This window comes from Pseudorca crassidens, chromosome 1 (genome assembly GCF_039906515.1).
Source record: "Pseudorca crassidens isolate mPseCra1 chromosome 1, mPseCra1.hap1, whole genome shotgun sequence".
In the NCBI taxonomy this organism is placed as follows: domain Eukaryota; kingdom Metazoa; phylum Chordata; class Mammalia; order Artiodactyla; family Delphinidae; genus Pseudorca; species Pseudorca crassidens.
The window spans coordinates 153,020,241-153,036,066 of NC_090296.1; the positions used below are offsets into that span (position 1 = coordinate 153,020,241).

Here is a 15,826-nt window from a genome sequence, read left to right on the forward strand (position 1 = left end):
GACTCTGGAAGGTCAAGGAAAGCAGAATAAAGCATGAAATTCATGTTCGAGTCTGTCACTTTAGGATGGGTAACAGGAATATGTCAGAGCATACCAAGATGAAAGATTCAAGGAATAAGAGAAAACCCGAATGGCTGTATTTATCAAATCACCAATACTTTTTCCAACATGGAGGAGAAAGGACCATCTTTCTTCCAAAGTCTAAAGCACCATTCTGCCCATCTCTGTGCATTATTTTGGTTGTGTTTAGCTCCATCTTGCCCTTCCAAGTAACCATTCACAGTCTTAACACCTGCACTAATTTTCTAATTGTGGAATCAACATTATTCATTAGCAAAAACGTAAGAATTTTATCAAATCTTTTTATTCTCATGACAAAATTCCTACAACGTTGACATTTTTCCTACAAGGAATAACTCTTGGCCCCCTTGGAGATAGCTTGCACTTCCTGTAACTATGCCACCTTCTAGGAAGGCTCATAAAGAACCTGATGAGTCAAAGAGCCGACTGTGTCACTAGAAGAAACACATCCAGTCAGGGCACAGAAAGCACGTCAGCAGAACTTAGAATTTACAAAGGAGGAAAAACTTGCTGGAAGACATACCATCGCCAGTCTCCATGAGCTCGGCATTGCCATACTTTGGGGCTGTTCTTGACGTCGTAGAGCCCTGCGGCCTTTCTACTTGTATTGAGTGTTCTGAGGTGTAAGTGGTTACGTCGGGAGGTGCAGAGTGATTTTCTGTAAAGAAGCAAATTGTAAGTTTTCTGGTTATCATGATACAGTTATTCTGAAGGCTACGTAAGCAATAAGGTTTCAAAAATGCCACATCCTAAGAAGAGAAAAAGATTCTGAATCAAAAACTACTACAAAAATCTCAGCATAAAGATGATCTTTACAATAATAACATCACGACAGGTGCCACATCAATGAATCACTGTTGCACTTTAATTAAAATAATGTCTTCAACTGGCCAAAGGAAAAAGACACTGTAAGTTATGTGTTCATAAAGGAGTAATTTTCTTGTCAGTCATAGTAGAGGCAGTTAAGAGCTCAAGCTTTAGATACAGAGAGCCTGGGGTTTGAATCCCAGTTCTGCAAATTCTTGAGACCTTGGAAGCATCCTGATCTCTATACCTTGGTTTCTTCATCCATCAAATGGGAATAATGGCAACTACCTCCTTGTTGGGTAGATTAAATGAGTTAACATATGTAAAGTACTTAGAACATTTTTCTTGATAGAAGGTGAACATTTAGGAAATAGTAGCTATTTTATTATTTGTTTTAGCATGAATAATACTGAACAGTCCAGTCATTCAAAAAATACCTGTTTACATCTAATGTGAATGGTGTGCCGTGTTCTGCACAATGAAACGTACGGCAGGCCTTCCCCATAACATTATTTGATGATAAAGTTAAGTACTTAAATGGGGAAAGCATGATTTTGTATTTATTACATAAGACATTAAGGAGAGCATGTCAAGTGAGAACGTCCATGTCATTTTATACGTACTAAGTTCTAATAATGAGTATTATACTATTAATTTTGATTTGTTAATCCTTACTAGATAAAAACTTGTCGAGATTCTATAGTTCCACGTGACAAAAGCACAACATTTTATGCTGTTAAAAGGGGAGCAGGTACTGGAAGTCCTTTCTCCGCTGTACACTGCCCACCTTGTCACTACACGTGAGGGCCAGTTTAAACTGTGAAATCACTAACATAAAGCACAAGAATGAGAAAAAACAGAGCACCGAAGAGATCACATAAAGGACGCCATTTACAGACTGCGCTGAACTAGAAGCCGAGGCGTGGCCTGTCGACTCCGCTGGGAACATACACATCGGGGACTCAAATTTTAGCCGTTCTGCAAATGTCTAGACCTCGAGAAGCCCACGGGTACTCATTTGAGGGTGCAGGTAATTTTAACAAGTAGGCAGATTGGCAAGTACCCAATCCGCCAGAAGTGAAGACTGACTTCTGTGTCAGTGAGCCTGTGTATGTTAAGGGACATTACACTGAGTGAGACTTGAGGCCAAGGAATATTAATCTGAATTCCTAAGCAAGCTTCAAACACAGCAACTAGCGTGACCAATGCCGGTGCTTGGACTCCGGAGACCCTCAGTCCTAGGCACACTGACCAGTAAGTGTGTGGAAATGTGCACGGGGGCTGAGGGCTGGGCCGCCAGCAGTTGCCCAACTGGTCCTCAGGTCCGCGTCTCAGAGCTGATCACCTGCGACCGGTTACTGACCTTCCTATGCCTCGGTTCCCCATCCTGTAAAAGGGGGTGACAATGACAATGCCTACCTCTGAGTTACAGTGGCGATTAACGTAGATAAACAGATACAAGCACTGGCGTCACCAGGCACACAGAAAGACATGCCAGGAGAGGAACACATGGGCAGCTCTCTGCACCGACAACTACTCTTCCAGGGTCTGAGCCTGGAGATCTCTGTGAAGATAACAATCGGCATCAGCCCCTAAACACAGGCCATCAGCAGAGAGTCCAGCTCCCCATTTCTCATCTCCCTGTTCCAGGAGTGTCCAGCCTGTTCTGGACTGAACTATGTCTCCTCAAAATTCACATGTTGGAGTCCTAATCTCCAGGACCTCAGAAGGTGACTGTGTTTGGAGATGGAGGTCTTTAAAGAGATGATTAAGGCAAAACAAAGCCACTAGGATGGGCCCTAATTCAATCTGACTGGTGCTTTATAAGAAGAGATGAGGACAGAGATGCCCAGAGAAGACGGCTGTCTACACGCCCGGAAGAGAGGCATTAGGAGAAAGTGCCAACACCGTGAGCGCAGACTTACAGCCTCCAGGATTGTGAGCCACTGAATGTCTCTTGTTTAAGCCGTGTTTAAGGTGCTTTGTTATGGCCGCCTGAGCCAACTGACACATACCCTTAAGGGCAATTTCTTAGATCTTAGCCCAGAAAAAGAGTACCTGTGAGAGGGAGGAGGGTGCGGCAGGGATGCTTTATCAGATCCCTGAGGGGAAGAGCAAGAGGGAGAGAAGAGGACCATTCAAATGACCTCTTTAATATTTCAAACACTGCATTCATTCTTCTCATCTCTTCTACCTGTGCTCTTGCCAAATAGACTTTATTTCATGTTTCAAAATGATCTAATTCTCCATGGCTGAGCCATTAACTCCCTGGGACCCCATATTTCAAACAAAAATATAATAGATGCCAATGTATGATGAGCAACATTTCTAATTAGCCATGTAAGACAAAAGCAGCTAAAATGTAAGTTCACTGCATTCCATTTTACTCAGGTTTACTTGTGTTTACGTTATGCTGTAGCTGCATCATTGGTGGCAGCCACTGAGTCTTTGTGTTGGGCAGCAGACGTACTCACTTCCACTTTGAAGTTGGGAAAAATAACGATTCCAATACATCTGGTGATTAAAAAATAGGAACAGTGACAGCTGCATGACTTCAAAGTGCTTTCCAAATTTATGTTAGCTCCTCTCCCCCTCCCTTTCAAACTCCCCACATATGCTGTCACTGTAGGATTATAAGCCCAGCAGCGGGCTTCTGTTAGGAAGCCAGAGAACATTCTTCCATTGCAGTGATACATGGTGCCCTATTTTATTTTAATAAACATCAGGACTCCAAGTATTTAACTCTTACCTATCTTTTGTGAGTACTGGAAAGACCTTTGTATGTAACAGATGCTCAAGAAACACTTGCTGACGGGTCAGAAAAAGTAGGGTCTGGTTGAAGGTGCAGGGTCAAAGGTCTAAAAGTGCTTATCAGCCCCAGGCATGATGCCAAACAGGTCCATATGCAACAGGAGCATTTCAAAGATTAAGAACTCTCATCAGAGCGGGTTCGTATCTTCTGAGCCAGATGACCCACTGTTCCTTAGATCAATTTCCCAATACTTTCAAAATCAACAGAAAAATGGCGGCCAACCTTCCAGCCACCTATCAGGTGTCACCTCCACTGTGACTGCCCCAGAGCTACTGTGACACCTTTGCATCTGCTCCCTGACAGGTGGGTCCTGTCTCATTCACCCCTCTATGGCTTTTGCTCCCAGCAGCCGACATGGGCTCCTTAAGAATCTGGAATCAAGGCACAAGGGGCAGGTGGGAGGGAAGTGTAATTCACCCGTCTTCCATGATAGTATCTGCTGTTTTGGAGCCATCAGCACCAGGGGTCCCATCTCACTGCATCCCCCTCCCACTCCGGATTTTAGTCTGTTACTCTTGCCAACTATCCACCCGTTTTGGACAGCTGTTTTGGCCATGACCGTTTCAGGTTACTAGCTGGTCTTCCTGCTCAGCTCTGCGTTGGAAATTCCCTGCTTCCTTGAACTAACTCGTTTCTCATCTCCTGCTCTTGCAGGCATCCAGCTCAGTCCAGTCCACACACAGCATCTGTGTCCTACTCAGATGCTGAAGTTGTACAACACCCAGCTCAATGTCGTTTGCACTCAGCAAATGCTGGAGTGAAAGTTCAAAGAATGAATGAACATAAGAATGAATACACTGGAGCACTTGACGACTAGAGATAACATGCTTCTGGTTCTCACACCGCTGAAAAACAGCTTTCTTTAATTCTAACTATATGACTGGGAACCTCAGGGATCAGTGGTCAGAGATCCTACCTCCCAGCCTGTTATTTTTCAGTCCCCAAATAACTTCTAAATTAAGAGAAGAAAAAGAGGAAATCTGGTTTTCACATGTAGAAAGCAACGTGCTCGTGGTCCACTAACTGATGACAGATAAGGAGAGACGAGTTCAGAGGGACCCAGCCTTCCATCTATCAACAAGGCCCCTCCCGTGTCTCCTACGGTCCATCCAACCTCCACAGTCACTGAGCAGAAAGTGATACAGGCCCTCAGACCACCCGTCCACCCAGCTGCCCTGGCTCCCTAAGATGACATGGCTGTGCCCTCCACATGGCAGCAGAGACGATGAGCTGGAGACGATGCTCAGCTGCCCACTGCACCGACCCATCTTCCAAGCACAGCTCATGAGAAGAGCAGGACTTCCTCCTTGGTTTCCCCAGCAATGTCCAACCTCCCTGGCTCTGACAGAAGCCCCCAACAGGAGAGCTCTACTGGTGTCTCACCCATGTGTCATATTGACGCATGACAATGTAAGTGAGGATTTATCTCCTTAATCCTTTAATAATCACTCAGGGACAGAACAGTATACTCTGGTTACCTGTGAGAGTGTGTGTGATACTGCTAATGGTGCGTCACAGCTGCTTTTCAAATGTGCAGACTAAACCTGGAGATAGTTAGAAAGGGCTCAGTGGTTCTATATTCAAACATTTCTCTCAGCCAAGGCTCCCAGAGGTTGACTTTAGAAGCATTACACAGGTTCTCAGAACTGGAACAGCCTCCCTCCCACATTTATGCCACAAAAATCCATAAAGATGGGATAGTTACTGTTAGACAAATCTCGGGATGTTCTAATATCAGAACAGAAATCTTTAACTTCAGACAAGAGCTTCTTGACTTTTATATCTGCAAATTCAAATTCATGCTGAAGGGCTCCAATCATCACAAGCCTGTACAGACCACAGACCCAGCAGGATTGTGATGGGGATGCTGGAACTTTTACTGTTTATGCAAAGTTTAATTGCATTTCTGTCTGCAAAGAGCTCTTGTTCTGCTTTTAACAAGCAGGGCCAAGCTGGAACACAGACACTGAGGAGGAAGCGGGACTGGAGTGTCACGAGCAGGTGCTCCTACACCTGACAGATAGGAGTCTGGTTCCTGCTGACCACTCACTAGCTGGGCGCCCTTGGCATCACATCCACCTTCCTGAGCCTGGGTCTTCTCACCTGGGGAACAAGAGTGCTGCTACTCGCTCCTCACCAAGTCTGAGGGCACAAGCGACACTACACCGTGACATTCTGCAGTGACGGTGACACTGCCATCCTCGCTCTCAGGCCCAAAGGCTTCCGCTCTGCCATTTCTCCTCTTGCATGGGAATCCTTTCCTCTCACGAGTTGCAAGAAAGAATCTGTGAAACTCATGGCATTAAGTGTAGATGACTGCATTTGAACACTGGGAGAAAGAGAAGAACTGAATAGACATCTTTCTATTTGGTTGGCTGTGTGCACCAACGTGTGAGCGGCAGGCTCCGAGGTACTCCTGCAGCGTGGAGTAGGCACTGGATGAAGGGTTAGGATACTTGTGGGTCAAAAATCATTACTTTGATTCTAAGTATAAAATCCAAATAAACAAAATCAGTTTCGAGTGGCAAAAATCCCAAAGTGTTTTTGGAGACAAGAAACTGGAGCAGATCTGTGCCCTAACAGCATCAACAGGGCAACAAGGACAATATGAACAGGACAGATATGAGGTTGGAAGGGGCTGCAGCACTGAGATGGGAGGTGAGGTGTCTGGATGCAGGGTCCTGGGAGCAGTAACGGAGAGGAAGGAGGCCTGCAAGACACAGGGTAGCCAAACGCTACCCAACAGGGACTGTGCTGGTCTGTGGAAGGAGGAGCCAAGGACGGCGAGGTCTGGAGCCTGCTCCTGGGAGTGCAGGACCTTGTCAGACGAGGCGACCTGGGGACACAGCGTAGGGCTGAGGTGCAGGGTCAAGAGGCACTCTGAAATGTGGACGGGTGAAGGAGGTACAGATCTGAAGGTCGTGAAAGAGCAGATGGCCTCGAAAACTGTGGGAGTGGATGAAATGGGCAAGAACACAGAGAGACAGGGTGGGGAGAGGAGCCACCAGAGGAGAGGAAAGGACAGAGCAGGAAGGAGAACCAGGGTGTGGTGCAGGCCGGGAGAGGAGGGAATGAGTGATCATCACAGCCAAAGCTCCGGTTCACCAATGGGGGAAGCTAAGATACAAAAGAGAAAAGAGCTGAGCCAGCAGATTTGGGAGGAGCCAGAATCCAGAATAAGGATGAAAAGATGAGACTTAGAAAGGAGCTTTCTTCCCCAGAAAAGGAAACATAGCAAAAAATGAACGGAGAAAGACATGGAAACATCTCAGCTGGAAAAGGATCAGTGGTTAAAGATGTTCGACAAGGGGACAGAAAAAGATCCATGGTGACATTCACTCAATTTCAGTATCTGTGAAGATCTCAGCTTTATTATGAATTGAGCAAGACAATACAGGATTAGAAGCCAGACCTAGGACCTAACTAAAAACTCCCACAGTCACGTCGGCCAGTGAGAGATCCCTCTCTCTTTTAGTACTGTATCACCCAAAGAGCCACGAGAAACACGCAGTAATTGATGGAAGAGTCTCATCGGCCTTGTGTTACCTAATGCAAATTTTCTTTTCTTGCTTACTTTTTCAATAGCGTGGCTTAAAACTCTCTAAAACAGGAGTTGGCAAACTATGGCTCACAGGGTGGTCTGTCAGCTGCGTTTATAAATGGAAGTTTTGTGGGGGCATAGCCATGCCTATGGTTCACGCACTGTCTTCTGCTCTTGAGCCAGCGGAATTCAGCAGTGGCCACAGGGACTGCATGGCCCACAAAGCTTAATATCCACTCTCTGGTCCTTTCCTGGAAAAATTCACTGACCCTGCCTTTGAATCATGAAGCTCTAGATGCAGGGATGCCCCACCCAGGAGGGGAAGTGAGGGTACAGCAGGGAGACCCCAGCCCCAAGTGTGCAGGCTTTGCTAATATCACCATCCTCGGTGTGTAGTTAATATTTTAAGACTGTAAATGTCTGAAAAGTATGGATAAAGAGATTATAAAAGAATTCTTTGATACTGTGGATGATTATACATAAATAAATTAGGGTAACTTATCACAACGGTGGCTATGCAGCCCTCTGAGCAAATTCCCTAGAACACCAGAATCTAGGTCCAGACAACAGCTGCCAGGCTCCAGGCTAACTATGTATCAAGCACATGGGGGCACATCTATCTGCTTACCAGGATCAGAGGCAAGAAACCTGATGAGAATTTCCTTGCTGATACAAACCGCACACACCAAAAGCAGCATTCGTGCTGACAAATTCTAAGACAGTCCGGAAATGGCAATAACTTCTATGAATATCTGGCTAATGACAACACACCCCCAACACATGTAGATGAAACCCGAATGTGACATCATCTCAGATGTGTCAGTTACAAAGGGTGACACAGACCTTACCTATACATCTGGAGCTACAAAATAAGAGAACAGCTCATGTAGAAGTCTCTTTAATTTCCTGAATATACAAATTTTGATTCTGAATATACAACCATGTTATCTATTATGCTTTGTTCTTATTTCTTAATCTAGAAATGTATTAACAGTTCCTCTTCAGTTTCTCCATTTCTATGTAGCTTACTAATTCCTATGTTACTCTAGTACCTTTTACAAATATGCCTCTTGAAGTTTCAAAGTGTTGCTTTAATTCTCCTGGTTACTCTAAATTATGCTCCTTGACTTTTGATAATGATAAAATATTTTAGAGGTGTTGATCCTTTCCTTTCCAACTGTCTTAAGAACATGACATGCACAGAGGTTCTGAATAAACACCTTCTGGTTCTCTATCATTGTGGAGAGAGGGCCCTTAATGATGTGCAGGCCCTGTTCTGTCTGAGCTGCAGGGAGCCGTCGCATGGCACGTCCATCTTCTTGTGTCACAAATGTGCACATCTCAGGCCTTAGCATCTCAGGATGGGGAACGTCTTGAGCCCTCGTTGTCAGTGTTTTAAGTGTGAATAACAACAAGCAGAGCCATAGGAGGAAAAACCACCTGGACAGGGACCGCATGGTATGCTAAGCCAGCCTGATGGGAGATGCACGTGCAGTGTCCCTGTCATGTTGTCAGGATGGACCCACAAGGACACAGGATTTCATTCCAACAACCACAAAGCAGAAGTACCATCCACTTGTTACAGCCTCTTCATGGTCTTTAAACGCTTGTCTTTCCTCTACCGTTTGGGCAAAAGAGGTTTCTACAGACTCTATCCAAGTACTTCACCTTGAGGGACCAGAGGTACTACAAGTTGGTGGTTTATTTGACCCTAAATTCCTTAAAACACAGACATACACAGAATACTTTCTTATTTGTAGGCTTCTGATGGCCTCAACAAAAGGTTGAACACTGCCAATTCTGACTTTTTACTTCTTTTGCTTTTGCCACAGGAGTAAAAAAAATTTTTTTTTTTTTTTTTTTTTTTTGGCGGTACGCGGGCCTCTCACCGTTGTGGCCTCTCCCGTTGTGGAGCACAGGCTCCGGACACGCAGGCTCAGCAGCCACGGCTCACGGGCCCAGCCGCTCCGCGACATGTGAGATCTTCCCGGACCGGGGCACGAACCCGTGTCCCCTGCATCGGCAGGCGGTCTCTCAACCACTGCGCCACCAGGGAAGCCCTGGAGTAAAATATCTTAATTCTCTTTTTCTTATTTTATTATTTTGCCACTGCTTTCTTTCAAAAATTTTTTTTCATATTTACAGAAAATTCCTGGATACTCTAGGAACTTATCTATGTGCCAAATTAGAAATTACTGAAATGTCACACACTGAGAAGCTATATTTAGGTTACACTGAGTCTTAACGTACCTGAGTAACGCAACCTTTTATAGTTCGGATAAATTTAATTCTCCATGCTATAATTTCCTCCAATATTCCACATGTAACTACATAAAGGGAGAAACAAATGCAGGGAGTAATCTGTTCAAAATTATGGGTTTCTCTTGGTAAGATTCCTGATATTTCCTTAGAAGTGTACTCAGTCAGAAAACACACATTCCTAAGGTACGAGCGAGGGGCAGAGGTGGAGGGAGTTCCACGTCTACCCTGCCCAGGTGGCTACCAGACAAAGCACACGGACTGAGCCTCAGGGCTATCTCAGGTTCCAAACACAGAGGAAGAAATTTTAGCATCTGAAACTCTTTAACGGTCATATACATTTCTGCTTAATTTTTATCTATGATTTCAAATAGAGGTTCTCAGTACACATTAACCAGTGTATGTTCCCGAAAACATTTTAAACTGAAATTTAATACTACTACTTTGCATGTGAGTGTTACTTTAAAAACTGGAGAATTTTCCTATTTTCTCCTTTTTACTCGCAATGGGTACAAAGAAAAGACATTATCATTCCTCTTCTTCCCACTAAAAAACTAGAGCAGGGAATACTGACTTCTGAAGAAGCCAGCAGCTGTTAACGTGAGAACTGGGACCAGACCCAGCCCTCCCAACCGGCTGCCTGTGTCCTGCTGGTAGACAACCAGTCTCACTGCTGATTCCGAAAAGGCTGTTGCTTTTAACCTCAACTTCATGCTGAGCAAGTGCCACTGGGGCCAAGTCCTGAGAAGTCAGTTTGGAATTCCTCTGACTCTTGTCAAGTAGCCAATAATCTAGAAATACTTTTTGAGTCTGAGAAGCTGGCAGAGTATTTCATTCATTCATTTCACTTACCTACTTTCTAAACATGGAGTTTTCGGATAAGAGGATAGATGTGGGAGGACGCGGTGCACCTGCCCTGTGCTCGATGATCAACCACTGCACAGGGAGGTGCAGCTTCCACGTCCCTGGATGCGGCTGACCCTGGTCCACCCCATTTGAATGGAGAACATACTGAACCATCTTGGCACCACATTCAAAGCAAGTAATTTACTTTGTGAATAATTTTTTATTGAAATGTTTAAAAATCTCAATCCACAGCTGAAAATGGATCAGACAGATCTGGACCTCATGCTGTGCCTTCCACACCAGATGAATGTGGCAGTGAATGGGGGGCTAGGGTGCAGGCAGAGAAACAGAACCCTTACTCATCCCCTCCACGCAGCCCCCTGCTCATCCAATATGCTCCTTTCCTCTAATAATTCTCACTTCATCTCCTGTTTTACACTATTTCCAAACATCTTACCAATGCTTCCTAACTCTGTGCTTTTTTAAATACAGAGGATCCCATGTATCATGGAACCTACACACAAAGTAACGTGAACCACCCCAGAAAGCTGAATGCCTATGGCAGAAAACCATATAAGCAGTAGTGATGAAAGCCTCCCCTTCCTAAGTAACTTCCAAAGTAAGGGCAAACTCACTCTGAAGTCCCCAGCCTTGTTTATTAGCATAATTAAAATTTCATTTAGGAGCATACTTTAGCATGAGGAGAAGAAAGCACGTAACCAGATACGGCTGCAAGTTTCTCTAATGAACAAGAAAGCATTCTTCTACAAGCAGAGGAGACGTCTGGGATGTAAAGAATAGTAAAACCAAGGGTTTCACAAAACAGTAAAACCAACGCAACAAAGCAGCCCAGAAGCAGGAGTGGGGCTCTGTTCTGTCCCTCGGATGGATTCCATGGCCGAGATGCGCAAATAGAGAAATTTCAAAATAAAAAGGGCAGGGTTACTCAGCAGCCACTCAGACGTAAGGACAATGAGAATAAAGACAGACGACTGCCCAGCAGGGCACTCACCTAGGTGCGTCTGAGCCATGACGTCAGCCAGTCTGTGGGCGGCGCCACTCCCCCCACTCTGGGTGGAAGAGGAGGAGGTGGTGGAGGTGGTGGAGCCGTGGATGGCCTGGCTGATCCAGTGCTCCATGTTGATGCTGCCCTGGCTGGAGGTGGGGGTCCCCTGGGAGTCGCCCTGCACCGAGCCTTCGTCTTCTGAGCCAGAGGAGGTATCTGTGGGAGGCAGGTGATCAGCCGTGTATATCACAGCAAAGAAGCACCCCCCAGGATTAGTCCCTCTCCAAACACTGCGAACACAGACCTACCTCCCACACTAACTGATCGACGACCTTTGAACACTCTTGAAAAATTACACACTTTTCAGATGACAAATTATTTTTCACTGCAGTGAAGTCTTCATCCAAAACACCTTACATATATATGCTACAGAAAGTTGTGACATTACAATCTCAGACAAAGACATACTCACCAATTTCCTCCACTCAAGAGTTTGAGGGAGAAACCAAATGTTTTCTGTGTACTCAGACACAAAGGGAGAAGGTCAAGGTGGCATTTTCTAAAAGACACTGAACTTGCACGTGTTTTGAAGTGTGATGCTCTGTAGCCCTTCTTTATACCGAGGTGTTTCTCTGAGTCATGTGCTATTTTAAGTTCCATGTGAGTGTGGCAGGTCTCATCCTCCTGCCTCTCCCAATCTGGACTTCTCTACCAACCTACATCTAAGGACTCTGCCTCCTCCTTTCAGGAGGACAATAAATCACCATACTACATTCTGTGATCAAACTAAATGCATTTACTTTTACATTTGTTCCTTATAAAAGTTTTTCATTATTTACTTGATTTATTTTGCTATCTATGAAAACTGTGTATCTTGGATTGAGCAAAAACGTGTCACTTTTTGCATTAAAATTAATGGAAATAGTATTCATTTAATAACTTTTCACCTAGAAGCAAGGTTTTCAAGCACGAATCGTTGTATACTTGTTATTTAAACTTTAATATAAGAATGACATTTAGGATCATACATATAGGTGAGTTATGTGAGATGCCAGGAGGGAAAAAGGATGAGAGTAGCTCTAGAACATTTACTGAGAATAAGTGAAAGGGTAATTTGTCTTAAATCAAGAAATAGGACTTTTTCTTTTTTTAAAGTTAACTTTGCTGTTTATTCACTCATTCATTCATCAATACTTATTAAGCACTTACTAATGTATTAGTTACTGTTCTTTTTTTTAAATTAATTTTTATTGGAGTATGGTTGATTTACAAGGACTTTTTAACACAGCAATATTTGTGAAGGATATTTACATTGCATTTTATTATCATTGTGACGTGACCTAGGCTGTCTAGAAATTTTTTAAAAGTTTATCTATTAGAAATTTGTTACAGAAGCAACAATAATATTAGAAGGCCAACAGATTCTCTTCCCTTGTCCTTCCTTTTAAAATAACTTAGAATTATAATTTACATAAAAATAAAATTTATATTTTTGGAATTCAGACCTAAGAATTTTTTCAATTTTTTTGAAATTGTGGTAAAATACACATAACATAAATTTTACCATTTTAACCATTTTTACGTGTACAGTTCAGTGATATTAAATACATTCATAATGTTGGACAACCCTCCCCATAACTCATTTCACCACCATCCATCCACATAACTCATTTCACCTTGTAAAACTGAAACTCTGTCCCCATTAAACAGTAACTCTCCATTGCCCCTTCCCCCCACATCCCCTGACAACCACCACTCTACTTTCTCTCTGTGTAATTCTGACTACTCTAAGTACCTCATGTTAAGTGGAATTGTACTTTTGTCTTTCTGTGACTGGCTTATTTCACTTGGCATAATGTCTTCAAGGTTCATCCACTTTGCAGCATGTGTCAGAACTTCTTTCCTTCTTAAGGCTGAATAACATTCCATGATATGTACAGACCACATGTTGTTATCCGTTCATCTGCTGTGGACACTTGGGCTGCTTCCATGTTTTTGCTGTTGTGAATAATGCTGCTGTGAACATAGGTATATAAATATCTCTTTGAAAGTCTCCTTTAAATTCTTTTGGGTATGTACTCTGAAGTGGAATTACTGGATCATATAGTAAATTCTATTTTTAATTTTTTGAGGAACTGCCATTCTGTTCTCCATAGAGGCTGCACCTCTATGCACCTCATTTCCACCAAGAGTGCACAAGGGTTCCAATTTCTTCATATCCTTACCAACACTTGTTATTTTCTGTTCCTTTTTTTTTTTTTGATAGTAACCATCCTCATGGGTGTGAAGTTGTATCTCTTTGTAATTTTGATTTGCATTTCCCTAATGATCAGTGATGTTGAGTATCTTTATATGTAATTATTGGCCATTTGTATATCTTCTTTGGAAAAATATCTATTCAAGTCTTCAGACTTAAGACTTCTGAGAATGTATACACCCCTATATCCACACAGAACATTACCACCTCCCCAAAAGTTTTCTCATGCCCCTTTACAAATCAATCTTTCATTTCCCACCCCATCTTTTCATAAGAAAACTACAGAACAATATCATTCATGATATAGACACTAAAATCCTCAAAAATATTAGCAAACATTATCAAGCAACATATAAAATGACCAAGTGGTAACCAGGATTACACATATGAACATGAATTAAGGTTAATTTGACATTCAAAAATGAATTAATGTTATATATCATATTAGTAGAATAAAGAGAAAAAAAAAGTATGTTAACCTTAAAAGTCAGAAAAAGTATTTTACAAAACCTAACACCCACTCATGATAAAGCCTCTCAACAATGCAGGAATGGAAGGAAACTTCCTCAACCTGATGAAAGGCATTCATGAAAACCCATAGCTAACACTGTATATACTGGTAAAAGACTGAATACATTTCCCCTAAGATAAGAACAAGGCAAGAATGTCCCCTCTTGCTACTTCTATTCAACATTATCCAGCAGGTTCTGGCCAGTGAACTACAGGGAAAAGTAAAAATTAAAGACATCCATCCAGATTAGAAAGGAAGTTGTAAAACGGTCTTTATTCACAGATGACATGATCTTATATGTACGAAATTCTAAGGAACACATGGAAAAATTCTTGAATTAATAAATGAGTTAGCCCCTTCTGCCATGTAAGGACACAGTGAGAACATGGACGACTATGAGGAAGAAGGCTCTCACCAGACAATGAATCTACCAGCACCCGGATATTCTCAGCATCCAGAACTACCTCTGCATTGACAAAGTCATCAATGTGCCCAGCTAATTTTCCAGTTATCCTTGAAGTGGGGGTTGGGGGGGGACTTAATCAAAATTTGTTGAGTGGAGCCTCCAAGAAAGTTCTTTAATGGGGAATGCCTCTGTTGAGAGGACTAAAAGACAATGGGACAAGATGAATTTCTGCAGTGGGACAAGCACATACAGAGTGAGAGAACCAAGATATCTCTTATCAAAGCAGATAGGCATCAATGCTCCCCCACACCCTTTTCTGGCTGGACAGACTGCAAATTATTCCCACCTCCCAGGGAACAAGCACACGTTGATCTAGTAGTCAGAAGTCAAAATCCAGCCATCCAATCAGTTAGCATGCGTTGTCACTGTGGCAGGTGAAAAGAGTTGCATAGTTATACATCTGACTTCTTAAATTCACAGGACCACCAAAAAAAGATATGAAATATCTTTATAAGATACTAGCACTGAACAATAAGAGAATGAAATTAAGAAAAAAATTCCATCATGACAGCATCAAAAAGGATAAAACACTTAGCAATATATCTAACAAAAAATTAAGACAATACCTAGTAAAATCCCAGAAGGCTTTTTTTAAGAAATTGAAAGCTTATTTTAAAATTTATTTGGAAATGCAAAGGCCTGAGAATAGCCAAAATAATTTTGAGGAAGATGGAGGACTTCATTACCTGATACTAAAACTTACTATGAAGTTAAAGTAATCAAGATAGTGATATTAGCACAAGAATAGGCATATATTTCAATGGAACAGAACTGAACCCAGAAATATAGTCTTACATTTATGATCATGGTCAATTTATTTTTGACGAAGATTCCCAAGATAATTCAATGAGGAAAAGATCATCTTTTCAACAAATGGGCTGGGCAACTGAATATTCACGTATCAAAAAACCAAACCAAAATAAAAAAACATAGATCCTTACCTCATACCATAAATAAAAATTAATTCAAAATGGATCACAGGCCTGAATGAAAGAACTAAAACTATAAAATTTCTGAAACTTCCCAAAGCACGATCCATAAAATAACTGATGAACTGAACTTCATCAAAATGGAAAACTCTTAAGCTATGGGTAACATAACAAGTCACCACTAATTCAGTGGCTTACAACACTGCACATACTTATTATCTTAACAGTTCTGGAGGTCAGAAGTCTAAGATCAAAGTGTTAGCAGGGTTTTATTCCTTCTGGAGGCTTCAAGGGAGAATCCACTCCTTTAC

The 15,826-nt window shown here is 42.5% G+C and overlaps 1 protein-coding gene across 4 annotated transcripts in view; it reads right to left on the reverse strand.

Moving 5' to 3' along the window:
• DIP2C (disco interacting protein 2 homolog C) overlaps positions 1-15,826 on the reverse strand; it is a 359,569-nt gene that overhangs the window by 125,624 nt on the left and 218,119 nt on the right. For all 4 annotated transcript variants that reach the window (XM_067699777.1, XM_067699766.1, XM_067699759.1 and 1 more), the window contains 2 exons: positions 11,359-11,568; positions 605-739 (listed from right to left, as the gene is read on the reverse strand). In XM_067699777.1, the coding sequence (XP_067555878.1) occupies positions 605-739; positions 11,359-11,568 (345 nt within the window). The remainder of the gene's footprint in view (positions 1-604; positions 740-11,358; positions 11,569-15,826) is intronic.